The 27,170-nt window shown below is 43.2% G+C and overlaps 1 protein-coding gene across 1 annotated transcript in view; it reads left to right on the top strand.

Moving 5' to 3' along the window:
* Positions 1-991: 991 nt before the first annotated feature.
* Positions 992-27,170, top strand: part of PLCXD3 (phosphatidylinositol specific phospholipase C X domain containing 3) — a 90,464-nt gene continuing 64,285 nt past the window's right edge. Inside the window, exon 1 of the mRNA XM_074569929.1 lies at positions 992-1,173. Coding sequence (XP_074426030.1) covers positions 1,071-1,173 — 103 coding nt within the window. The 5' untranslated portion in view covers positions 992-1,070. The remainder of the gene's footprint in view (positions 1,174-27,170) is intronic.

Below are 27,170 nucleotides of genomic sequence, written 5' to 3'. Positions count from 1 at the left end.
AGATCAGGCTTGTTGTAACAGTTCAAGATGGCTCATGGAGCTTCATCATAGAATCATAGACTCATAGAATGGTTTGGGTTGGAAGGGACCTTAAAGATCATCTAGTTCCAACCCCCCTGCCCTGGGCAGGGACACCTCCCACTAGACCAGGCTGCACAAAGCCGCATCCAGCTTGGCCTTGAACACCTCCAGGGATGGGGCATCCACAGCTTCTCTGGGCAATCTGTTCCAGAGTCTCACCACCCTCATAGTGAATAATTTCTTCCTCATATCTGATCCAAACCTGCTCTCTTTCAGTTTAAAGCATTCATTGATCTGGAGGCAGTAACATAAATGCTTTGTGGATGCCAACATTTAAGATGCTTCTCCAAAGACAGGTTAGGAATAACAACGGAACATACTACTTTGGAACATAGCACAATAAAGGATCAAAGGACAACAAAAAATTATGGCCAAAAAAGTTACAGCTCTCCAAGGAGCGCTCAAGTAAGGTGCGATGTTTTTGTTAACGAGTGTAACCCATTACACAAGGAGAAGTTTGTACCCGAGGCAGAGAAGCCCTGAGCCCCAGGGGAGAGGGCGCCCCACAGGCAGGTCATGGCCGACCCCCAGGGCCGCGCCGGGCGACCGCCGCCAGCCGGTGCCCCCGGACGCCATCCCGGGAGCACACGCCTGGTCGCCGCAGCTCCGCGCCCGATCCCTCGGGTGGTGTCTGCTGGGGCGGCCACGGGGCTGAGCCGGCCGGAGAGGTGCCCGTCGGCGGGTCCGAGGGGCCGGTGCCGCCGCCCTTCTCCCTCACCGGAGCCCTCCTAAGGGCGGTTCGCCCTCCCTAGCACCCCGGGCCGCGCCGCCGGCCCCGCCAGCACCCACCGCTGAGGGGGAACGCAGCGGCGCCGGCCCCGAGGGGCCTGACAGGGCCCGGCACGGCGCTGGGAGGCGGCCGGGGGCAGCGGCCGGGGCGGGGGGAGGCGGGGCGGGGCGGGGCGGGGCCGGGCCGGGGCAGGGCCGGGCCGGGCCGAGCGGGCTGAGGCGAGGCAGCGGCAGCGGCAGAGCGGCAGGGCGGCGGCGGCATGGCTTCGTCGCAAGGGAAGAACGAGCTGCGGTTCGCCGATTGGATGGCGGCTCTGCCCGGCAGCATCCACCGCACCCCGCTCACCAACCTGGCCATCCCAGGTAGGTGCTCCCCTCTATCCCCCTTCCCCGCCGGCCGCGGGGAGAGCGCAGCGGTGAGCGCGGTTCTCCGCTGAGGAGGAGGAAAGAAGCGGCGGCGGCAGCGAGCCCCGGGCTGTGGTGCCGTGTCTCTCCCTCCTCTCGGGGTGCCGGCTCGGACGGCGGGAAGCGGGGCGGGGGGTGCCCGCAGGACGCGGTTCCCGCCGCCCCGCACCATGAGGAACTTGGAGGCGGCGGCGGGCGGCGCCCGGCCGGGTCTGCCGCTCCCGCACCGCCCGCGGGACCTCACCTCCGCACGAACGCCCCGCATTTGCCCCGTTTACTTCGAAACTTGTGCGGCGGGGCCGGGCTCGGGGGGCTGGGGAAGGCGGCGGGGCGGGCGGGCGGCACCGCTTCCCTCCCCGTCGGCTTCGGAAAACGCTCGATCTCGACAGTGATTTAAGTAAAGCGAGAAACGGCAAGGTCACGGAGCTCCGGCTATGAACTCCTTCTTCCCCGCACTCTCTGCGTTTTTTTGTTTTGTGTGTGTAAGGTATTAACGGTAGCTGTAGACTTACGCAAAATACATGTCAGGATCCAAATCGGTAACTGATCTGGGTGATTTCTGGTTTGAGGAGGCACTGCGTTTTGCTCTTTTCCAGCATCCCATCCCCTCTGAGATGTCTAACAGGAATGAGGTTTTGGAGATGCTGAAGCTGTCATGTCTCTTGAGCTCCTTACGAGACACGTTCACTTCTTGCAAGTTTTCTGTTAGCAGCTGCTCGTGTGTCAGCAATTTTCATAACACTAGATTTTTTTTTCTTTTTGCAATGTAATTGCAGAAGTTATTTCCTAGAATGTGTTTTCTGTAGTTTCATTTAAACACAGGTGTGCCCTTTTAAAATCATGTGTCTAAGTTTCTTAAAGTTTACACAAGCTATGCCTAGTATTTTACTTGCTACACGGGTTTTTGCTATTGGTTGAATATATGCTGTATAAAATTGTGTCCCTCCACAATTATGGAGGGTGTAACTGTTATTTCAAATTACAATGGAGCTGTAAAAGCTCATGTTAATAACTTTTCATTATGTTCTTGCAGAATATTGGCTATGGTGAGAAATGAGTCTGTTCGTGATTCATTGCACCTTTGCAAGTTAAATGTATTGTTTTAGGGACTTGGTTTTGAGGAGATCACGATCAAACTTACTGTCGTCCAGATGCAAGAAATTGCCTTTGGTATGCATCACCTTTAACTGGTTTCGTTGACTGAAGCATCACGAGGCTGTTATTGGTGCATCTATCTCACCAAGATCTCTCGGTTACTTTCTTATAGCCTCTTTGTAAAATACAGGACATTTTTTCACAGAGTATGTTTTTCAGAGCTTTGGCAGTAATAATATAAGCTTTCACACTTTGTTAACATGTTTAAATTTTAAAACAAACAAACAAACACAAACAAACAAACAAACTGAAAACCTACTGTGGGCTGTAAGCGCCAGTTACTCCCGGTACAGCATTAAGCAGTGGACAATTTCCGCACCCGTGAGCGCAGAGATTGATGCCTTACATTGACAGAAGCGTTTTGGTTATGTAACAGCCATGCACCCAGTCTTGCTTTTTGTGAAATTAGCAGCAAAACTTCTACGAATTGAGTGATGTAGCATTAAGACCTTTGAAATGTGCCCTTCTGTTATTGTAAATTGACACAAACCTCACTTAACCGCCCGGCTCACTTTTAAAATGCCAGCTTTGGCAAATAGAGCCTTATGGGGAGGGGGCAATATATGAACACTGAATATTTTGTATGACTTGGTCAATTAGGGAGCTTGGCACACAGGCTGTAGGTATCAGTGCAATTTAAATTTTATCTTCTAACAGTAGGTTTATTATGATATTCAATATACAATGTGGAAATACACAATACAAAGGCAAACATGGGATTGGTTTCATCCCTTAAGAAGAAATAACCTTTCAGACATTCATAATGTTTATTTGGAAGTTTCCTGCCATATGACCATAGCTGAACATTAATGTTACGTGTGCGTAGTAGCTATTAACATATAACTGCTATTCGAGTAGTTAGTGCAAGGAACGTGTACAATGCAAACCCTCATATGTCAAATCTTCATAGTTTTAACTTGTGAGTTTTTAACTGGTTTGGAAACTAACATTTAATTACTAATGTATTCATAGAATTACTGCTATATCTTTTAAATAGCTTTTTGTCAACATTGCTTTTTTTTTTCCTTACCAAAAGAAGTTAACAGTACACTTTTATTTTTTACAGTAGAATGTAAACTTCCCTTATGCAGTAGGAATTCTGATTTTGACCTTAATTCAGCAGGATAGAATTCCGTTTCAGAGTAACAGTCCAATGCTAATGTTGAAGAAAACAAACGATTAGCTTGAAAATGTTAGAATTTTCCAAATGAATGTGTCCTCACTTATACAAAACAGATGATATTCCACAATACTGGGGAGAAAATGTTGTTGTTTTATTAGAAATCATCAGTACATTTCTCATTGTTTGGAAGGAGTGCTTGGAACTGAGATGATACACTGTGTTGTTTTTGCATAGACAGGCATCTAATTTAACTGTTGCAAAGAGAAGCACAAACACCATAGTATTCGGCCATGATTGATTTAAACAAAACTGTTGGAGGTATGTTATGCTCATAGTATATCTTTTTTTTAATCTTTTTTTTTTTTTCCAATTGGTCTGTTACTAAGATTACGCAGGCACAAATTTATCCTATTTATCGCCACTTTTACTTCCATAGTCAGTGCATAGTTAGTATTCCAGTAAATTCATTTACTTGTTTCATTCTCTGCAGTTCAAGCAGGTACTTTTGTTTTCCTAAGAACAGGAATCCAGTAGATGAGGCAGAGATCAAGCCGGCTTTGTCAATCAGAAACTTCTCCATTTGGATTTGTTCCAAATTTGAGAATGATGCGTTATACCATGATGTTTTCTTCTTTCACTGTGCTGTCTATGCCTGTGTCCTCTTGCACTGCAAATGGCAGATTTTCCTCAAGTGAAGGATACCAGTAGCAAATAATAGTATACGCTTTTTGCTTCCAGAAAATACCATCCATATTTAATCTTCTATTGCTGTGACAGTTAGAACAATGAAAGGATATGTTCTTAGGATTTCAGCCCAAAGTGTATGTCTCCTAGTGTTTGTAAATTGCCTCTTATGTTAAACGATCTGCCTGGGTAAGAAAAAGGCTAAGAAAAAGGTGGAGGATTGTGGATTATTTTGTTGTTGTTCGAGGTGGGTGTGTCTTTTGGTATTTGGTAAAGTGTAGTTTTATTCAATGCCTGTGCCTCTTTGACCAGGATAAGAAATAGTTTGTTGTAGATAACGTAAGTTTATAGAACTGAAATCTTTGTGCCCCCAAGTTAAGGCTAGAAGGCAAGGTACAGAGAGCCTATGTATTCTGATGTATTAATGCCCTCTTCTTCATCTGGGTTGAGGGTGTGAGCTATGTGCAATGCAGTAAAATAGACATCAGTAGGCAGCATTTCCTTACGAATTGACCCACTTACTGATCAATTACCTTTCTTATTGACAATCTGTAAATATGTTTCTAGTTTTATATCAGTCTGAGTTTTTGTACAAATAATATGTGTGATACATGTTGCCTTTTCCCCTGGTGTTAATATACCAAGCCTCTGAGAAGTCTGTAAGAATAATTTATGATGGAAGAAAGCACTTTCCTCCCCAAGTAACTAAGCCTTCTACCAAAATTGGTGCTAGCCTAAGATCTGCTGTAGAAGCAATCTTGATGTGTACTTCATATAAGTGAAGATAAAATCTTCTGAATGAATTTGAGACCTAAAATATCCCTTGAATGCATAATTTTGGGAGTTGGGACTCTTCAGGCTTTCATTTCATAGGAGTGTTTTGTACTTTCTTTGAGCAGATGAAACCTTTGGCCTCAGCATGTGCTCTTGTTGCTGGAGGATTCACCGAGAGCAATACAATTCTCAGCGAAAATTATTTTCACAGTGATACCAGCTTGCCAGCTGTGTTTGCTTAATGTAGCTCCTTAAGAGGAATGCACAGGACCTGACTGGGTTCTTCTGTTTCTCAGATGAGATTTTATTTTTTTTTTTGGTATTTTGACCTATAAAATTCTTTGTCCGTCAGAAAGAAAGCAATTACTAGACACAACAGAGCTAAAATTGGCTCATTTTAAATAAGAAGCTATTGGCAGGTGGAAATTTTTTATGCTACCCATCTTTAGAAACAGGCTCTGTGACTTCAATTTTGTATTTCCCACTATCCCACCATCATCATGCTTTGAAAAAAAAGTGTTAGGGTCAAAGATGAGAGTGCCCAAGATGTCAAAAAAGATGTGAGATGGTACAAGCAGACTTGAGAAAAGCATGCATGTTACTGTAGCTGGAATTCATTTTTTTGAATGACAGCGCTGCTGAAGTAACATAGCAGCTCTGTTTCAAATATTTTAAATTCCTGCCTTCCATTGTAATAATTTTGCTTATGTTCAAGGGATTACTTCTTGGGCAGATGCTTCTCAGCCCCACAGGGAAATTATTTCATCTTAAAAAAGGCTAGAAATACTTTCTTGTTCCTTGTGGTTACGTAGTTACATAACATTTTCACTGTTTAAATGTTACCAGGGAGCTCTTTAATTTTGAGCTTGAATAGCCGATAAATTGGATCTTCCTCGAGTGAAGATTGATTGTCTTTGGGAAGTGCTTGGGACCTGTTTCAACCTTGTCTGTCCACTAGTGGTCAACAGAGTACCTCCGCTTCACTTGCCAGCGTCCGATTCTGTGCAAAATTAGCTTCGCTTAGAACTGTAAACTGATGAGGCAGGTAAATGTATAAATAAACCTACAATGCAGGTTGGCCATTAGCTTTTGACATGCATGTAAGTACCTGGAAGAACTGTTTCTTTTTCCAGTGCACTCCGTACTCTATTTCAGAGTTCTTCTGCCTGAAATAAGTACTTAATGCCTTATCTTCTTCTCAGGAAAGGAGTGAAGATCTTCATAACTGACCTTCCTAATTTTTTTAGGGTAACTCTCTCCTTCCTTACTGACAGACTTCCTTTTACATCACTTTGATCTACAAAACAGTCTCTCACTGGCCCTGCAGATGCTAATGTGTCACTTCCAACCCTTTCAGAAATATTTCTGTGTGATATATCATTAATTTTCCCTGCCGTGACACGTTTCTAGCATGTACAAAATGAAGCTGTTTTGTTCCTCACACTGCCATAAAAATCAAACAGTTCAAGCCCTTCAGTTACTTGCCCATCTGCTACAAGAAGTAATTTGAAACCGTTTTTGCTTGGTTTCCCAACAGGAGCTATTTATTTAATCCAGCAATCTCTGTCCATTCTGTCTCCTGCGGCTTAGTTCCAGCAGAGATGGCTTCTTCTCTAACCTGCCTTGCATCCTGCCACCATGGCAGGTGCGGCAGAGGGAACGGCTTTATTGCCATCTGGAATTATTCCTCTCTTTCCACCTCATTGAATTTGTTTCATTTCATCTCTTGGCTGAAAAGTTCTTAACTGTTCTGTGTATTCAAACTGCCCTTACCTTCTGAAAATTTTTAACTTTATGTTTGGTATGTGTTTTACGTTTGGTAACTTTTTACAGTTCTTACTATAGTGCAACTGGTACTGTGTCTTTCACACAAAATGATACTTGCTTAGAAGATCCTCAGACATACTCAACTGTGCAAGTAATCAAAAATGCAGGTGCAAAGTAGACAAAGTTACGGAGACTATAACTTTAAGCCCCTTAAGAGGGCTGTGCAATCTCTTCTACTGCTTTGCATAAAGATGTTAATTAAAACTTTAGCTACTTAATTAGAAATCGATTGTATATCTTTAATAAATACTTTCCAGATTTAGTAAACCTCCTTGCCCACCGTGCCTTCCCAGGTGCCTCTGTACAATAGGTATGAGGCTTAGGATGTAGAAGGCCAGTGAATGGATGGTGTGGATGATGGTCCATCTGCACCCAGAGGTGTTGCCAAGGTCAGAAAGGCCTATCCCTGTATCATGACCACTTCCATGAGGAAGAAAAGATGGTTAATAGTTGTAGACGACGCCCTTCTGCGGGTGACAGAGGGTCCAATATGCTGGACAGACTTTCCTTTTAGGGAAGTTTGCTTCCTCCCTGGGGCTCGGGTTAAGGACATCACTAGGAAACTTCCTAGCCTGGTACGGCCCTCAGACTACTACCCGTTACTGCTATTCTATGTGGGTGTCAATGAAGCCACAATGTGTAGTCCAAGGGGGATCAAAAGAGACTTCATGGCCTTGGGACTGCTGGTAAGGGAATAAACAGATCTGGTCTATTACTACATGGCTCCGTGGCTGGTATGACTGCCCCAGTTTTGGATTTTTTTGGTAATGGGATGGCCTAAATGGCACCAGGCTTGCTGGTGTCAGATGGGATTCACCTTTCTCAAAGGAGGAGGAGGGTCTTTGCTCACAAACTAGTAGGCCTCATTGACAGCTTTAAACTAGATTTGAAGTGGGGGGGAGATGCCTATGACAAGCTGTGGGATCACACATCAGGGTTAGAGGGAGGGGGTGCTAGTGATGGCACTCAGCCGGTTGCTCTGAGACATGCTGGGTACACTGCAGCACACTTGAAGCCTTACAGAGATGATCCAGGGGCTCCTGAGGTAATAGGAGCCAACACGGAAACAGTGAAATACCTCAAAGAAATTAAGGGGTGTTCCTCTAAGAAGGTGACACAGCCAACAGCCCAGCTGAAGTACCTCTACACCAATGCACGCAGCAAGGGCAACGAACAGGAGGAGCTGGAAGACACCATGCTGCTAGAAAGCTACGACCTAGTTGCCATCACTGGAACTTGGGGGGACGAATCCTGTGACAGGAGTGAGGTTGTCGATTGCTACAGACTGTTCAGAAAGGACAGGTGGGGACAAAGGAGTGGAGGAGTTGCCCTCTACATCAAGAAATGGATAGAGTGTGAGGAGCTCTTTCTGAAGAATAGCCATAAGCAGGTTGAAAGCTTACAGATAAGAATTAGAGACCAAGGCAACAAAGGGAGCCTTGCGGTTGGTGTCTACTACAGGCCACCCAATCAAGGGGAGACTATTTACGAAGCCTTCTTACTCCAGCTACAGGAGGTATTGCATTCGCAGGCTCTCATCTTACTGGGGGAATTCAGCCACCCTGACATCTGCAGGAAAAGTAGCACAGCAAGCTGTAAGCAATCCAAACTCCTGCAATGCATCTTAAGCCAGGTAATAGACAGCCCTACCAGAGGGGATGTGGTGCTGGACCTGGTGGTCAGTAATGCAAGTGAGCTAATCAGAAACATCAAGATTGGAGGCAGCCTGGACTGCAGTGATCATGCACTGGTAGAGCTTGCAGTTCTGAGGGATATGGATCAGGCGAAGAGCAAAGTCAGGACCCTGAATTGTAGGAAAGCAAAATTCCAGCTTTTGAAGGAGTCAGTCAATAGGACCCCCTGGGAAACTAGGGACAAGAGAGCAGAACAGAGCTGGCAGATCTTTAACGGTGCTTTCCATAGAGCACAAGAACTCTCAATCCCTAGGTGCAAGAGATTTGGAAAGGAAGGCAAGAGACTGGCATATCTGAGTCAACACCTGCTGGTCAAACTACAGGGCAAGAAGGAAATGCACAGTGGAAGCAGGGACAAGTATCCTAGGAAGTGCATAGGCATGCTGCCCAGTTGTGTAGGGATGGGGTCAGAAAGGTCCAGGCACAGCTGGAACTCAGCAAGGAATGCAAAGAACAATAAGAAGGGCTTCTACAGGTATGTCAGCCAGAAAAGGAAGGTCAAAGAAAGCGTACATCCCTGTGATGAGCAAGACTGTCAAACTGGTAATGACGGGTGAGAGGAAGGCTGAGGTACTCAATAGCTTTTTTGCCTGTCTTCACTGGCAATCTCTCTTCCTACAACTCTTGAGAGAGGCTGAGAGAGTTGGGGTTATTCAGCATGGAGAAGAAAAGGCTCAGGCGAGACCTTATTGCAGCCTTTTAGTACTTAAAGGAAGCTTATAGGAAAGATGAGGACAAACTTCTTAGCAGGTCCTGTAGTGAAAGGATGAGTAATGGTATTAAACTAAAAGAGGGTAGATTTTAGGCTAGATATAAGGAAAAAAAATTACAATGAGGGTGGCTGGTGAAACACTGGTACAGGTTGCCCAGAGAGGTGGTAGATACCCCATCCCTGGAAACATTTAAGGTTGGGTTGGGTGGGGCCCTGAGCAACTTGATCTCTTTGTAGATGTCCCTGCTCATTGCAGAAGGATTTGACTAGGTGGCCTTTAAAGGTCCCTTCCAACCCAAACCATTCTATGATTTAACAGTACTTCTTTACAAAGAGCAGCCAATTGTAGGGAGAATAACTTCTATGCCCATCTTCTCCTTTGTTCAAAGTAGTACAAATTATAGGTGCTTAATTTGTGAACATATCTGCTTGTGCAGTCCTTACAGTAAAGGCCATGGGATTTGGAAGAAAGTTGGTTCAGAATGGTACAGAAATACTGAAATGTTGTGGTAAATCAATGTAAACAAATCATAGAATACCACGTGGGAAGGTACCTCAAGAATCATCTGGTCCAACCTTTCTTGGCAAAAGCACAGTCTAGACAAGATTGCCCAGCAGCCTGTCCAGCCGAGTCTTAAAAGGGTCCAATTTTTGGGAACCCACCACTTCCCTGGGCAGATTATTCTAATGGCTGACTGTTACATTGTGAAATTTTTTTCTCTCTTGTCCAATTGAAATCTCCCCAGGAGTAACTTGTACCCATTACCCCTTTCCTTTTCCATGTGACTCCCTGTAAATCAGGAGTCTTCTCCCTCCTCAAGTAGCCTGCCAGAAATGGGAAACACTAGTGATATCCTCTGAGGGATGCCCATCTATAAGATGGATCGGAAGGAGGGTCTGGGGAACTACAGGCCTGACAGTCTGACCTTGGTGCTGGGGAAAGCTATGGAGCAGATTATATCAAGTACCATCACACAGCACGTACAGGACAACCAGGTGATCAGGCCCACTGATCAGGGGTTTATGAAAGGCAGGTCCTGCTTGACTAACCTCATCTCCTTCTATGACAAGGTGACCTGGTTAGTCGATGAGGGAAAGGTTGTGGAATAACTTTAGTAAAGCCTTTGACACCGTTGCCCACAGCATTCTCCTGAAGAAACTGGCTGCTCATGGCTTGGATGGGTGTATTCTTTGCTGAGTAAAAAACTGGCTGGATGGCCAGGCCCAAAGAGTTGTGGTGAATGGAGCTAAATCCAGTCAGTTGATCCCAAGTGGTGTTCCCTGGGCTCAGTATTTGGGCCAGTTCTGCTTCATATCTTTATTAACAACCTGGATGAGGGGATAAAGTGCACCCTCAGTAAGTTTGCAGATGACGCCAAGTTGCGTGGGAGTGTCGACCTGCTTGAGGGTAGAATAGAAAGGCTCTGTAGAGGGATCTGGACAGGCTGGATCGATGGGCCAAGGCTAGATGTATGAGGTTCCACAAGGCCAAATGCCTGGTCCTGCACTTGGGTCACAACAATTCCATACAGTGTTACAGGCTTGAGGAAGAGTGGAGAACTGCCTGGCAGAAAAGGACCTGGGGGTGTTGGTCGACAGCTGGCTGAATATGAGACAGCAGTGTGCCCAGGTGGCCAAGAAGACCAACAGCATTGTGGCCTGTATCAGAAATAGTATGCCCAGGAGGACCAGGGAAGTGATCGTCCGCCTGTACTTGGCACTGGTGAGGCCGCACCTTGAATATTGTGTTTGGTTTTGTGCCCCTCACTACAAGAAAGACATTGAGGTGCTGGAGCACATCCAAAGAAGAGCAACAAAGCTGGTGAGGGGTCTGGAGCACAAGTCTTATGAGGAGTGGCTGAGGGAACTGAGGTTGTTCAGCCTGGAGAAAAGGAGGCTGAGGGGAGACCTTATCACTCTCTGCAGCTACCTGAAAGGAGGTTGTAGAGAGGTCAGTATCAGTCTCTTCTCCCAAGTAACAGGTGGTAGGACAAGAGGAAATGGCCTCAAGTTGCACCAGAGGAGGTTTAGGATGCATATTAGGAAAAATTTCTTCACCAAAAGGGTTGTGAAGCATTGGAACAGGCTGCCCAGGGAAGTGGTTGAGTCACCGTCCCTGGAGGTATTTAAAAGATGTGTAGATGTAGCACTTAAGGACATGGTTTAGTGGTGGTAATGCTAGGCTAACGGTTAGACTTGATGATCTTCAAGGTCTTTTTCAACCTAAATGATTCTGCAATTCTATGATTTCAGTGATGAGTATTTTGTGCGCTTATTTTCATGTATTTATACTTCTGATTGATAGAAAACTGTTTTGGTGCTGCGTATGTTTGCACAGCTAGACCACTTTCACGTTTTTATAGGAAGAGGTTAGTTTCCTTACTGGATACAAATAGGTAGCAAAGAAGTAGTCTCTGCTAAGAAGTGGTTGGTTAATCTGGAGGTCTGAATAATTTAATTTGTTTCTACCATTGGTGAGATGGAAGAACAGCTAAACAACAAACATAGAAATTGCAATTTATAATACCAGTAGCAACCCCTCCTTAAATTGTCATCTGTCCAGAATGCTTGAGGCAAAGCTGAAGATCTTCCTTCCCTCATAGATTAGTGCCTGGTAGATGGGGACTAAATGCTAAAAGCTGCTGAGTGCTGCCAGCTCCCTTGGAAGCCGAGGGTCCTCAGTCTTCCATCAGCTCAGGTCCAAGTATCCAAATGTGATGTTCCTATTGTAGAAAAATGTCATAGCCACTTAAAAGTTGTTTTTCTTGAGGTGAAGTGGAATATATTGTTTTATTTCTTTGGAAGTACAGATTTGGTCTTTTTCTGTCTATTTTAAAACCATCTCGCAGTTTTCACCATGATCTAATTTAAAACAAATCACTAGAACAGTTTTCAGATGCTTTGACACCTTTTAAAAGATCTCTGTTCATATTAAATAAAGTTTAACCTTTGCTTCATCTAATCTCTTATCTGGTTAGCTCACATACCTCATGCTTAAATACTTCATCGTAGGGTTTCAACAATGAAATAAAATATTGCAGAATAGCAAGAAAGGGAGGGGAGAAAAAATGAATTTTCTTAGTTGTGGTTCCAGGCTTTGCACCTCTCTGTCTGACACTTAGGAGATTAATAGTATACTTTATGCTTTACCTTGTTGTCATGCTATCATCCACAAAGTATTCTTGTTTTGATAGTAGAATTATTTTTTTTTAAAATCTTATTAAACATTTGGCATGTATTTATACTTTGGCAGCCATGCAACTTGGTTTTATAACTATGAAAGGTTGCTAAACTGGGACTTAAATGAGAGTAGGAAAGATGTATGATATATGAGTACATGTAGTGCTGTGCAATCGAACTGTTGACTTAGGGCCTCCAAGTGTATTAGTTTGTTTTCGCTAAATCCTTTGGTTAAAGCTTTGTATTCTTGAAAAATATATGCTTCAGACTAGTCTGGATGTTCATACCAAAGCCCAATGACATGTTTGTACATCTTCTGAACCATCATGTGACTTGAATTGTCTCCTGGTGTTTCACTTGGATGCCTGCCACTAAAGGGTAGAAGAGAAATGGAGAAGTTTTAGTCATTTTCATTATCTGTGAGGCTGCTGTATGATCTTAAGAAAGCTGTCAGAAATCTCTGCCACGTTGTCGTCTTTGTAGGCCAGGGCTGGTAATCTCAGGAAGACCACCAATACTGAGGCTGGCCTTGTTCTTACGAGGAGAGCTGGGTTAGTGCTCCGTGCTCCGTGCTTGTGGAACATTTCACTGACCTAGGCAGTGCTTTGGGAGGCAGGCTGTTTGGTTGTTGTGCACTGCAAAGCTCACACAAGCTTTTGGTGGAGTGCTGGTCTCCTGCCATGTGAATGCTACCCAGAAGTCTCTTTGTCAGCACAGAAGTTTGAGTAGGTACTGATTCTAGGTGCTAGCACAAGAACCCCAATGTGTTTGCTATTTTAGGATTAGTCTTATCTCTTTCTGTTGAAGCCCTTACATTTTTCCAGACTGTCTGTTCCAATCATGTAGATCATCTTCACAAATACTGTGTCAGTAGACATGCAAGCCGGGGAGGTGGTGTTCCTTATATATCATGAGTGCAGATGCACGTTCCCATCATGTGATCCAAAAAATGTAAGTCTCTTCAATTGGTTCCCTCAGACTTGAAGTGCTGCTTCGACATCTCAAAAGTAGCTTATCTGTGTATGATAGACAGATCAGGAGATCACTTTGAAACTTCTGTAGAAGACATCTGCCAGTTGCTTTTTCCATTGATGGAAAGCAAAGAGGACTACATTGGTGCTCTGTATTGCACTGCAGTAGGGGTAAATCTGTGGCCAGATGAAGCTGGTTTTGAACAGAAATTCCCCAGTTACCTTCAGCCACAAAAAGGAGGAGAGTGTTGACTGAAAGTTCTCTTGAAGGCAAAGATCTAGCTTGGACATAAGACAAGATCTAGCTTCGCCTCAATCAGATCACTGCAGGAGCAGACAAGGACCATCTAATAAGGTATTCTTCAAATATTCTTTAAATTTTTGGTATATAGGTAAAACACGTTCTGGGTTAAGGGACCGGTCAATAGGGGTTTCCCATAAGTCGTAAGAGCCATCTTACGCAGGGTGCCGTATACCAGGCTACTAGTGCCTGAGGGTATACATTTGGTATTAGTACAGAACTTGCATAAGTGTTTGTTTGTACTTTTGGTTTTGTGCACGCTTACTGTGAGTAGTGTACTCTGGTATTTAGTACATTGGTACGGGCCTGGGGGTAAGCTACCTACTTCTGTAATAATGTACTGCATCAGTATCCTCAATGCACTAAGAAAAGAGCTTTTAGGGGGTTGCATCTTTGCATCCCCAGAACCTCTTCTCAGCAGGTGCACGCTGGAATTAGCTGTGCTTGCTGCCTGTGCATAGTGGGCTTCATAGTACAGCATATTTTTGGTCAGCATACAGCATATGACCAAAGTATATTTTTGGTCAACAAACTGCATGTTTAAATTCAGCACTTGTAAGTATATGAATCCAAGTCTGGGATCTTCTGTCTCAGGCAGTGTTTCTGGGTTGGTTTCATTGTTGGTTTTGTTTTTTTTAATGCTTCAGCTTTTGCCCCCGTTGGTATAGTTCTCTCACTGTCTCCCGGGTTGAAGTGGAGGCTTTTCCAATGGCACAGGGATGCTTGTTTTTGATGAACTTTAATCTTAAAGCATTGCTAGGTTGGAGTTCTGGCTTAGTGTGTTTCTGATGCAGAATTGTCAGCCTTTGTGCTTTCCAGTAAGAGAGGTTGCCTCAAAAGAGTCCTGTCTGGGATGGGAATGGGGAGTGCATGTATTTTGACCTTCTAGTCATGCTTCAAGGCTTATCTAGTAGTGCAGGCTCTTGCTGTGAGAGGGAGCTGGACTCGTGCCGTTAGCCAAGTGTTATTTAGTGCGTGTGCCTAGTGAGTGTTTTGAGAAACATTTTGTAAGTTGAAATAAATACAGAGAAGTCAAGCCAGCTTCAGTAATTTTTGGATGTAGCTGTCTTATAGGGGAAACAAGCCAAGGGACACTGAAGGACACAAGCAGAATGCTGTTGTTTCTAGCGTGCAAGGTGCAGGAATCCCTTTAGAAATCACAGTGTGGAATATGGACAAAACTGGAATTTCTAAGATCAGTTTTAATAGCTGTTGATGATGCAGGCTCTTCTGGCTGGAAATGATGTGAGTATGAACTGATAAAACCAGACGCTGACTTGTCTGAGAGCTCGGTATGATGCGGTGGTGGTACTGAAGAGAAATGTTTTGCTTTTGTGCCATTATGTATTTGATCCCGTTGCATCCTTCTGCTCTGCAGGGGTCAGAACAAGTCACTGAAAGGTTGATTGGTCTGGTCCACCTTATGATTTCAATTTCTAGCTGTTTGTTAATGTGCTTTCTACACCACAAAATTATTACAGTTTCCTTTGAGGCTGCATCCTTTACAAAAACAAGAGTAATCTCTGCTATTGGAAAGTGACTTCAGTTTTGCAGGAGAGCCCTGTCGGTAACTAGGGCAAATAACTGGGATTAAACTGAGCCAGGGTTGCACAGCATGGAAGATGCAATGGTGGAGATCTAAGGCCAGGGTGAGAAGTGCTGTAAAGAACAAAGGTGCAGTTAGTTCAGTGCCGTGGCTCTGGCATCTTCTCTGGCCAGTGTCAGGGAAAGGAAATAAAGTTGAGAATAAAGTTCAGAATAAAGGGGTATTCCCCCAAACTTGTACCTCTTTACTCTTCTGGCCTGTGGATTTCTTGAGCCAAAAGGTTGCGTCCAAATTATTACATTCTGTAATGCCTGATGGACTGTTCTTCCAGCAGCGTTCAAGGAAGATCTGTGTCCCCTTATCTGTAAATGAGGCTGGAGTAGGGACTTTCACTATTCCCCTTGGCTTCTGGAGAGTGTGAGGTTTGTACGGCCATGGGGAGAGGGCACAAGAGGGTTTGTGACACTGGGTCAGTCATGGGAGAATGTCACTGGGACAAGAGAGGACTGAGACAAGTTTGGGTCCCCGCTTCTGGAATTGCTTAGGTTTTTGACACTGAGTAGATACTGAGTCGAACAACAGAACCTGTGCTGGGGGCAGCGGATGCAGCCTGAACACCTCCTTCCCAACTGAGTGTGGATGTTCATCTTGTTTATGGTCTCCTGGGGCCTGTGAATCTTGCCCACTGATGCAGAGTTATCAGTGCATAGCTGGAGGACATCCTCTTCATTCTCCTAGTGCTCAGTAGTTTCTGGCTATTTACAGTCCATATAAATCAACATTTCTCTACTCTGGAGGAAACATACATCTTTCTGAAACATGCACATTGTGCCAACAACCCTAGAGGACCTAACATTTGTGGTGGCCTCTTTCCAGCCCAGCCTGCTTCTCAAGTAGGTCTTCAGGCAACAATAAGCCACTGGTGCTTCCAGTTTTCAGAACTGGATTTTATCTTTCTTTGGCATTGCTTTCCCAGATGTACCAAGAGAGATAAGGTTTCTTAATCTTTAAACCACCTTTCTAGGCTGTGAATTAGCTTGAAGTTTATCAGAGAGATGGGAGGTGATGGTGTTTTGTTGTAATTTTAAGGTTTTTAGAGTAGGTGTTTTCATATTTGGAATGGTATTCAGAAGCACCAATAAGTAAACTTAATGCATTGAAAGCAACTTCTTTGAGTCAAGTGGGAGATAATGCCCTTTCCTTTCAAAATTGCTATTGTCTGAAAGAGCGTGCTGTTCCTGGAACACAGAAGCCAAGCTAAACTCTATCCCTTTTATGTCGCACTTCCCTTCAGGTGTCATTTCAACTCTGTCTTAAGTGTGGGATACAAGCCAGAAATACTTTGAAGAATATATAAAGCCAGTAGAAATATGCAGAAGTATTCTTCTAACATGGAAATAACATTTAAAAAGAAGTGGGGATAGGCTAGCAATCGTGCCTCTCTGTCTTGGATAATAATTTGTAAGCACTGTTTTAATCTAGAAGGCAAAGTAATCTGTTTTCAAAACTCTCAACAATTTATGGACAAGAGGGACAAGGATACAAGAGGGAGGAAAGGAGAGATTATACTTGAAGTAAGCTTTTTGCATGAGTTGAACCCAGTTCACAGTTAAGTTTTGGTGGGTTTTTTTGTTTGGTTTGGGTTTGGACATTTTATTGGATAAGAGAATTCATCGGCTGCCAGGAGAAATTTTGATGTTAGTCTGACTGGGTCTGGTTTTCCACTGCCTTGTACCATCTGTGAATGCAGATCTGTATGAAGTGTCACTAAATCAGAGCAGTAACTCTGTATTTTTACTGTGTGCCCTATGTGGTGTGGAACTGTGTCTGTCTTGGTTAGCTCTTGATGAATAAATTGCTCTGACCAGCTGAAGACAGCAATGCTGATTAGATCATGGACTTAAATATGGCCCTGTAAACTACCTAATGCAACTCACTTGTCAGAAAGATGAGTACCAGTTTATGTTGCTTCCAGTCTCCAACCGTTATTAAGTAGCCACATGAAAGAAAAAATAATCTGTCTTCAAAGAGAAAAAAATCACAAGCTTTACAATTCAGCCTTATCCAAAAATTCCATTGTCTTTTGATTATGACCTAAATATAATTTAGGGAACAACCACAGAAAAGTAGGATTTGGGATTTTACCTACTGCATTTTGAAATCAACTGACAGACACACTGTGATGACTAATAGTGCTAGATCATGCTGTTAGTTTGTTACTGTAGTGACTTAAGGAACATGCAGAAGAGGAGGAAATAGCATATAATCTAATATTTTTTGAGACAGTGGGCTGCTGAAGTACCATTAAGTAATATTTTGGTTTTGGTCTGAATTATAATGATACTGGAGCCGTCTGGCCTTTCACAAACTTACTCTTTTCTTACTGTAAAATTAAAAAATATATTAGGCTTTCAAATGTACTAACATTTATTTATAATAATATGTTTTAATATTTAGGCAGCAGTATTTCAAAACCAAGCTAGCTTATTTTCAGTGCCTTAACGTATCTTTTAAGGTGTTCATATAACTGAAGCCTGGAGAACTCCTGGGACAAGTAAAGATTGGAATTTCTGGTTCTGTCTCCCAGTTCAAATATAGTGATCTGTTTCTAGAATTACTATGGAATTGAGAAACACATAGAAACAGAAAAGACTCCCCAGGAAAGGGTTTTAAAATGTCTGTGATGTATTTGAGGCCATGTGTGGTTGTTTGATGACACCAGTATCCGTCTGTTTTCTGAAGCCCTGGAACACAAAGGCTCTTCATATCTCTTTTGAACAGCTTCTTGCAAAAGACCAATCCTCTTGTTTTGGTCTGTGATCTTGGCTGGATTTTCATGTCATGATAGTTTGAAAACAAGTAGTTTAAATAATACTGAGGTGCAAGGCAAGAACAGAAGAGCAGCTGTCAGAAACACTGCATGGATTTGTGTATTGCATTAAAGGCAAGGATTTATGGAGTTTTTGATGCCTGGACTGGGCGCTGAGAAGAGCAGTAGAGCTGGGTATTGCAGTACAAGTGACCAGACTGGGTGACTTTGATGTTAGCAGGCAGCAGACGCATCTCTGTATCAATGTGCAAAAACACTGGGGATTGGGGGTGTGGTTGACTTAGGACAGGGCTTCTGACCTCTGACTGTTGCTGATGCTTCCAGAGGGAGATGTGAGATGGGGTTCAGTAAAACGGACTTAGAGCCAGAAATATGCACTTAAAGCTTGTCTAAAACAAATGGTCAGAGCATGGAAAGTGTGTGCATCATTTGACCATCTCCATAGCCTCCACATTACAAACAAATTGTAAAGGACTCATATTCTGTGTTACGACAGGATGTTTTCCACATTTCATGGGACAGAAAACTAAATGGCTTGCTTAAAATGCAGGAGGCTGAGGCAGGAGCAGGAAATGAACCCAAGTTTTATAGATCTTAATTTAGTGACTTAGCCTTTGAACCATGTTTTTTCCTGAACAGTAGTGTAATTTCGAATTGGTGTATTCTGCTCTGACGGTGAATTATGGTGTTGTATAATAGAGGACGAAGAGGGCATCCAAAGCTTCTCATGACAGCTGTCATGTTAGGTTTTGATGTCTTGTACGTGACACTTGTGTGGCTTGCACTTCGTCATACCAGCAAGGAAAGGAAACATTTCCCACTGGAAAGCAACACAAGTACATTAGCCATCAGAGGGTGTGATGGCATACAGAGTGCTAGATTGCATTGCCCACCTCTGAGGTGGTCTCTGAAGAGAAGGACCAGCCAGAGGTGAGATCAGATCATAAGCAATTGTGGCAGATCCCCACAGGTTAGAGCATGAGCCACAGGAGATGAGATTTCTGGCCTCATTTGACAAGCAAAGAAATTTGTTACAGCAGCTTCAGCTAAATGGAAGGTTTGCAAGGCCTGCAGAGGAAGGGCTGCCACTTAGCAATAAATTCTGCGTTATTGCATGTGCCGTCCGTTGGAGTTTAGAGGCAAACACTGCCTTGCTGTTGTGCTGGATGTTTCCCGGTGCCATCCAGCAGTACTTCTTCCACTTTCAGCAGGTGAACCATAGCCAGCTGGTTTTATCTGTGTACTTCAGTCACCTGTGCAAAGAACCAGAGTGCGTGATTTGTTTCCTGAAGTGAAGATCGTTGAGCAAGTTGTGTATCACTGTAGTCTTTAATATATGCTAGGTGGGAGTGGGACAAGGTGTGAACGATCAGAAGCCTCCTCGAGCACCATCTGAAAGCCTGAAGGCACCAGCGGTTTCATCCATTCACCCGAAATCATGCAAGAGAGAGAATATAGTAAGTTAAAAGGGGAATAAATACACTCAAGGCTGGAGGGATGAGGACAAGCCATTTAGGTTACTGCTCTAAATCCATGCCTGCAGATTAGCGAGTGTGTGCTACCAGATTTAGCTCCATCTCTTTGCAAAGCATTGCTTCAGAAAGCATCTAGAGCACAGCCAGGAGTGGTTTGCTGCCTGATTTCTCTTCTGAGACTTGAGCAAAATTGAAAGTAAATATGTGCTCAGAAAGAGGAGCACAGGTATTGCGCTGCTATTGGGAAAATAAGTGAAATTTACAGTAACAAAACCCACATTTTACTCCTAAATAAAAGATTATACCCAAGCACTTCACCAGTGGCTAAATTCATTTGTGGGCTCTGAAAAGACTACTTTACTTCTGTAGTTCTTACATGTGTTCCAAAAATATGTATCACTGCAACATCCCTATATATTAAATTTTGTCCTTGGGACCTCTTTTTGGAAAGAACTGTCTGTTTGCCATTGAATCCCAGGCCTTTCTTTAAAAAATGTGAAAGTGACAGAATTTCCTGTGGAGAACTTTAAGTAAAGCAAATGATAAACCATGCAGGAAAAAGGTTTCTGCGAGCTCTGAGCAGAATGGGGGTGTGTTCTGACAGTTCGGCGCTGAGATCAAGCTATTTTGCAGTATTGAAATATTCCATGAGTGCCAAGCTAGGATATTTAACGTGAAAGCTGTTGATGAAAGGTTATTTTTTTTATAGCTGCCGAATTTAAATCAGGATATGGAATTGCTGAGGGTCTAAATTGATGTTTGCCGGTGGATCTGTGCCTGCTGTTACACACTTCTTGCCGCTCTCCTTGACAGTGAATTCATGTTGACTTTAGAGAAAGTCAACATGAATTGTTGTCAAACAAAGTTGGGGGGGCGGGAGGGGAGCTGATGAATGACTTTGGCTAAACCACAGGTTAAAACTTGTTTACTGCTGTGTATGGTACTTGCTAAAAAAATAATAAAATAAAATCTCAGTAGTAGTGTTTGCATCCAATCAGTCTGAACAGCTTTCAGGTGAAGACAGCACCAACTTGGTAAAATTGGTTTTGAGCAGGGCATTTTTGCCACCACTGCAATGTTTAGGTCCTGTTTCATTTAATATTTTTCATTAATCACCTAGATGAGAACAAGCTCTTTATGAAAATATGTGAGTAATAACAATTGCAAGAAGCACATGAGGAAAACAGTAGCCCATATTGTACCACAGTGAAATGAACTTCATTTGGATAAAAATAAACTAACAGGCTGGTGCTGAACTGTAGAATTATTCAAAAGGCAGTTCTTTTTTAAGAAGAGGGATTTAAAACATGATAATTCAGGAAGAGACCTGGAGGGCAGTGGTGGCTGGGATTTTGACAGGTGAGGCAGCTGGGAAGAAATCACCATTGCAGGTTTCAGCTACTTGCTTAGAAGCACAGTATGTAGCGTAGAGATCGTAGTCTGGTGTGGCTGCAAATAAGGTATGGTGTTCATCGTTACTGCAAATACAGACAGAAATGGAAGCTGGAAGTGAAGTGAGAAAGCCCTTTGAGATAGTGTGTCAGTGTGAGGAATAGTGAAGCCACCCGGGTAGAATTCTGGAAGCTGGGCTGAGATCAGCGAGAGATGACAACAACAGGAAAATGTATCAGTGGTGGATTAACTTACTACATGATGCAAAGAAAAGAAATGAGGTGTGATCCCTTTGAGCTCCTTTAAACATGGATTGGAAAGAGTGCGTCGTTGTAAAACAAAGCAATCATGTTACCAGGTGGGTGCCCTGCCTGACCTCAGAAACCTTCTCTTCTCATCCTTTACTCATCTTCAGGGAACCTAAGTTGAAATGTGGTGTTTTTCAGCTAGCTTCAGTTGTAGTAATGAATGACAAATCACAATAGTTAGTGTGTAAAAACTCCTGGGAGATCAAGCTTATGCAGTCTTCTTGAAGCTGCAGCTTGACACATCTCCACCATTACTTGTAGCTCTCTCCGAATCTTCCTTCTTTTCCAGGAGCTTGAGCTGTTGGGACTTTTGAGGAAGTTACACTGCATGTGGGTTACATCAGATGGGTTCCACCAAGCAAGGGTCATCAGCTGTGTAGAGGACTTTCTGCTTGGGGGTTGGCAGCACATCAGTGATGGTTTACTCGTAAGGGACCCTTCCATGGAACACTTCTAGAAACTTCTTAAGAGATGAAAAATGTTCATCCATGCCTCATTGATTTCTCTCAAATTGAGATCACCTTCTGGCACAAAATACTTAGGAGAAGGAGTTTAGAGAGTAGCAACTAAGATGCTTTTTATAGTTCTTCATCAGGGACAAGTCTGGAGGGGTACTGTAAATTCAGGGAGTTTGCTGCTAGTGCAAACTGTGGGTGAGTTACTGGAATTCTTGATCTGTAGAAATTCATGATGTTAATGACTTGGTAAGGTTGTTTTTGCCACGCTGTACAAAAAGCCTGCGCAAGCACTGGAGCAGTGAATTTTCTTCCATGACTTGACCTGCACTCTGAGCTCTTCTCAACAGGGGGCATCTTAAACTCTGTCAAAACGCAGTGCTCCTTTTCAGTGAAGTTTTGTGCTGAGTAGCTCCATCTGGTAAAGAGCCAAGAACTGTGACCTAGGAGCCTCTCCCTAGATGCTTGTGAGTGTGGCAGAGCCTAGCCCATTGAATTACAGCCTGATGACTATGCAGAAGTCATTCCTCATCAAGAAGCAAATTTTGAATTCTTTTTCTCTTACCGTTGAGGTTTTTTCACATGAACAGGCCTGCTGGAAAGTCTGCTTGCACCTTAAGAAACCTCTTACAAACCTGGAGGATGAGAACCACAGTTGAGCCTTAACTAGTCATGGGTGTAATTCAGGTGAACATTAAAGTCATGCCTTAATGCATTGCTGGAATCAAGGCACACTCTGTGTTACAAGAAAATCTAAAGCAGGGAAGATGTGATGAAATGTATTAACAATTAAATGCGATATTACTTTCCAAGGCGCAGTAATACTTTGAGGTTAGCTGTCCCTGAGCCGTGGGGAACACTTGGCCAAACACTGTACCAGGGCACTTTCCTGACAGCTATGCTGCATGTAGCTTGCTTCCCATCAGTCTTGAGCTAGGCATTATTTTTGGCTACTGCCTACACTGTCCTTACTGCTCTGCCACCGCATCAGCCTTAACCACATGAAAGAACCCCTGCAAGTCCAGGCAGAGAGAAAGTTTGGTCCCTTCATGCGTGGTTCAGGGGTGCTGGTCACATCCTCTGTTGCAGAAAGACATCCGTACGACAAAGGCATACCAGAGGTTTGGTGATGTGCAAAAAATGACTGGTGTCTTGCTTTCTGAAGCTTATCTTGTAAAAATATACGCTTAAAAACAATGCCTCTTAATTTTAATTTACACATTTCCTGAATGTGCATGTTACAACGCTGTGATGCTTAGCAGGGAGCCCACATGGTATCAAATTACCCTCTTCTCCTTTAGACAGTGGTGCTTATTTTCTGAGTTGTTTGTGAATCTGCAAAGGAATGAAAGAACCAAGCCAAACCCCACACAATTACCACCACGTTTGTTACTCTGTTCATACTACCTGAACAGCCCTTTCATCCCTAATACAGTCCTCTTTTTACCTTTGTAAAGACATTACGCCTTTCGAAGTGTATTTGAGGTTCAGGTACATGGCAGCATCATTCTGTATATAAAAGAGTATGTTTCTGACTGTGCTATGCTCCGTAATCACAGTTCTTTGGTTTCCTAAGAAGAGGGTATTGCTGAGTAGTACGTCAGAGTAGAATTTCAAAGCTTAAAAAGAGCAAATCGTGAGGAATTTTTTATGCCAGCCAAAGGGAGAAGGGGGAAGCTGGCGATATCAGGAGAAGAGGCTGAAATCTTTGCTGCTTCTGTGCATTTCAATCTCAGTATCTTTGGAGGTCAGCTGAAGATGGTGTGCCGTAAACTATTCCATGAGCTGCCCTTTTAAAGCTTTTAATGACACATTTTATTCTGACACTAGAAATTTTGAAATCCTGAGGAGACCATTTGCTACATCAAGACCACAAAGAAGGTTGATGTTAGACACCATGTGCGATTCGTATTTTTGATGGAACTGTCTCTTCCTACAGAGTATGAAAATGTTTCTGAGTCTGATTAGAGAATATAAGGAATGTTTTTTCAGGATGGATCTCCAGTAGGAACATAACTATCACAGCATGCTCTGGGGGTAGTCAAGAAGTGAAATATAGATGTCATTTTTACTCCATATATATTCTGCTCGGAATTAAACTGTGCGTTTTTACCAATGAGACTGCTAGCACAACTGATAGATTGAGAAGTGAAATCTGTTAAAGTGAGGCTAGAGTTCTTCCCAGAAAAAAACACTCCATCTCAGTACAAGGTTTCAGGGTTGCAGTAGAGTCTATTGAATGGAATTATTCTGTGGCTTGAACTGATTTCTTCTTCTGTGCTATGCAACAGTCCAGCATAAATAACCATTATCCATAGAATCATAGGGTTGGAAGGGACCTCTGGAGATCTAGTCCAACCCCCTGCCAGAACAGTGTCACCTTAGAGCAGGTTGCACAGGAATGTGTCCAGGCAGGTTTTGAATGTCTCCAGAGAAGGAGACTCCACCATCTCTCCGGGCAGCCTGTTTCAGTGCTCTGCCACCCTCAAAGTAAAGAAGTTCCTCCTCATGTTTAGGTGGAACCTCCTATGCTCAAGTTTGTGCCCATTACCCCTTGTCCCATTACTGGGCACCACTGAGAAGAGCCTGGCCCCATCCTCCTGACACCCACCCTTTAAGTATTTATAAGTGTTGATATGGTCCCCCCTCAGTCATCTTTTTTCCAGACTGAAGAGACCCAAGTCCTCCAGCCTTTCTTCATAAGAGAGGTGTCCCAGTCCCCTCATCATCTTCGTAGCCCGTTGCTGTCCCCTCTCCAGCAGTTCCCTGTCCCTCTTGAACTGGGGAGCCCAGAACTGGACACAGTACTCCAGGTGCAGCCTCACCAAGGCAGAGTAGAGGGGGGGGATGACCTCCCTCGACCTGCTGGCCACGCTCTTCTGGATGCACCCCAGGATGCCATTGGCCTTCTTGGCCATGAGGGCACATTGCTGGCTCATGGTCATCCTGTTGTCCACCAGGACTCCCAGGTCTCTTTCCACAGAGCTGCTCTCCAGCAGGTCAGCCCCCAAACTGTACTGGTGCATGGGGTTATTCCTCCCCAAGTGCAGCACCCTACCCCTGCCCTTGTTGAATTTCATAAGGTTCCTCTCTGCCCAACTCTGCAGCCTGTCCAGGCCTCTCTGTATGGTGGCACGGCCTTCCGGTGTGTCAGCCACCCCGCCCAGCTTTGTGTCATCAGCAAACTTGCTGAGGGTGCACTCTATCCCTTCATCCAGGTCATTGATGAATGTATTGAAGAGGACTGGACCCAGTACTGACCCCTGGGGAACACCAATCGTCACTGACCTCCAACTAGACTCTGTGCCCCTAATCACGAACCTCTGAGCTCTGTCTTTCAACTGGTTATCTATCCACCTTACTGTCCATTCATCTAACCCACACTTCCTAGGCTTCCCTATGAGGATGCTGTGGGAGACCATGTTGAACGCCTTGCTGAAGTCAAGGTAGACCACATCTACTGCCGTCCCCTCATCTATCCATCCAGGCATGCCATCATAGAAGGCTATCAGATTAGTGGCCTTAGAGGCCTGTAAAGGTCTGTAAATGGTGTTAGAGGTCTGTAAAGAGACCCTGATCTTAAATCCCCTAAGCCTATTTTCTAGTAAATTCCATATCGGCAGGAAAAGAACTTGGAAAGTAACAGATGGTGGTTTTTTTTCATTAGCCGTTAACAAAAAACAATTAAAAATGAATACTTTGTTTGGGATGGAAAAATAAGCACTTTCTGATTTAAAAAAAAAAAAGGCATAAAACCCCGAAAACTTCAGTCATAGGCCAATTTAAATGTATTAATTCAGTAATCGCAAGATATATCAAACCTAAACGATTTATTTCAAACAAGATATCACATTTAAAGTGCCATATAAATAGATGTACTGCCATCTCCCCATTGTCCTGCTCTCCAGCAGTGACTGTATGCAGAGTTGTAGGGAAGAGCAAGAACAGGGGCAAGCAGCTCTGCTACTTCCCATGTACATTCTTGCAGTTTCCAGGTACTAAAAATCTCATAAACTTTGTTTTTGTTTCACTGAAATACTTGTGCATCTTCTAAATCTTTGGATGGAGAGATATATGCTTTTTCAAGACCATGAAAAATGTTCAGCTAGTACTATTCAGAAAGCCCTAAGGTCAAAGTCACTTTTTATTCTGTGAGTTTTTCCAGATCTTGAGGGTATTCGAACTTCTTTCTATTTTAGAGATAGGACATTTCTTATAAAGGAGTCATTTGCAGGCAGCTGAACGCCTCTGTGCAGAATGCTGTACTCCACCGAGAGTCCCCATATTAAGCTCCTATTTTAAAACTGTTTCAAAAATGAACAGATTTCTAGTTGAAAGCTTCCCTTTCTGTGACATCTGTAATATAGAATTATTTAAAAAAAAAAAAAACCAAAACCAAAAACCACTTACGTTACACGTTTAAGTTTTTGGTGAGTGTGGACTTAGATCAGAAGTAGAACTTGCAGCATGGAAACTCTTGACAAAGAGCCAAGATGAGCTGGAAATACTTGAGAACTAAGTACGTTTCTGCCTCCAGTGTTTTAAATCTACTTCTTTTGTGAAGCTGGCTGTTGTAGGCTTTTTTTGTTGAATAGCGTATATCAAGTTCTAATATGATTTCCATGTGAATCTGTAGCTATTTTCTGTTAATTCCCTTGGGTGTTTCTGTTCTGTAAACCAACCATGGAAGATTACTTTCCTCTAAAGTAATGCCTTGCAGGCATTCTTGAAAAATAAAATGTGTAAGCTTGGATTCATAGGTGATCACACATAAAAAATTAATGCTATCTCTTACTGATTTAAGTAGTAGAAAATATTTTATGAAATGGACGTGTCTTGTTAGTTTATGATCAATGTTCTAACAAAACCAATCCATTTGATATTATCTGCAAGACCTGGAAAGTGTGGTAGTATCACCACTTTGCAAGGGCTTCTGAGATCTCTGTCAGAAACCAAACCATTATCACTTCTTTTTATTTCAAAAAAAAAAAAAAAAAGCCTGCAAGAGGCTACTCCTGACAACGTTATGAAAGAATGATTTACTGCAATGCCAATTTTGCTGTCTGCTTCGGGAGGAATTTTACCTGGATGGCTACCTGACTGGTTTACTTGTGCATGCTGTGAAGCAGTGAGTCTTTTTTAGCCTCTTAGGAGCAAAAATTTATTTTTTAGGAGCCAGAAACAGACAATATCTGAAAATACTCACTTAAACAACATGCAGAGGATACGTGGGCTGGCATAGTTTTGCTCTCCACATTGAACCAGGAGTAATAATTGTGGCACAGTTAATCAAGGGCATTTAATCATGGCTGCAACAACTTCTTATAACTAGATTTTTTTCTCACTTTGTTTCTTCCTTCATAGTCTTTAGATTTACTTAATTGACTTACAAAACAGGGCAATCCCAGAATTTTTGCTTTCCTTGCTCTTACTTTCTTTTGACATTATTTATGCGATTTTTCATCTTCAACCTTTTAAAAATCAAACCATTATTTCATAGCATTGGAATTAGGTAGTTTCTTTGGTCT

Source organism: Larus michahellis, chromosome Z (assembly GCF_964199755.1).
Source record: "Larus michahellis chromosome Z, bLarMic1.1, whole genome shotgun sequence".
NCBI classification, from domain to species: Eukaryota; Metazoa; Chordata; class Aves; order Charadriiformes; family Laridae; genus Larus; species Larus michahellis.
The sequence above is the reverse complement of the archived record's forward strand: the minus strand, read 5'-3'. Positions and strand labels throughout refer to the sequence as shown.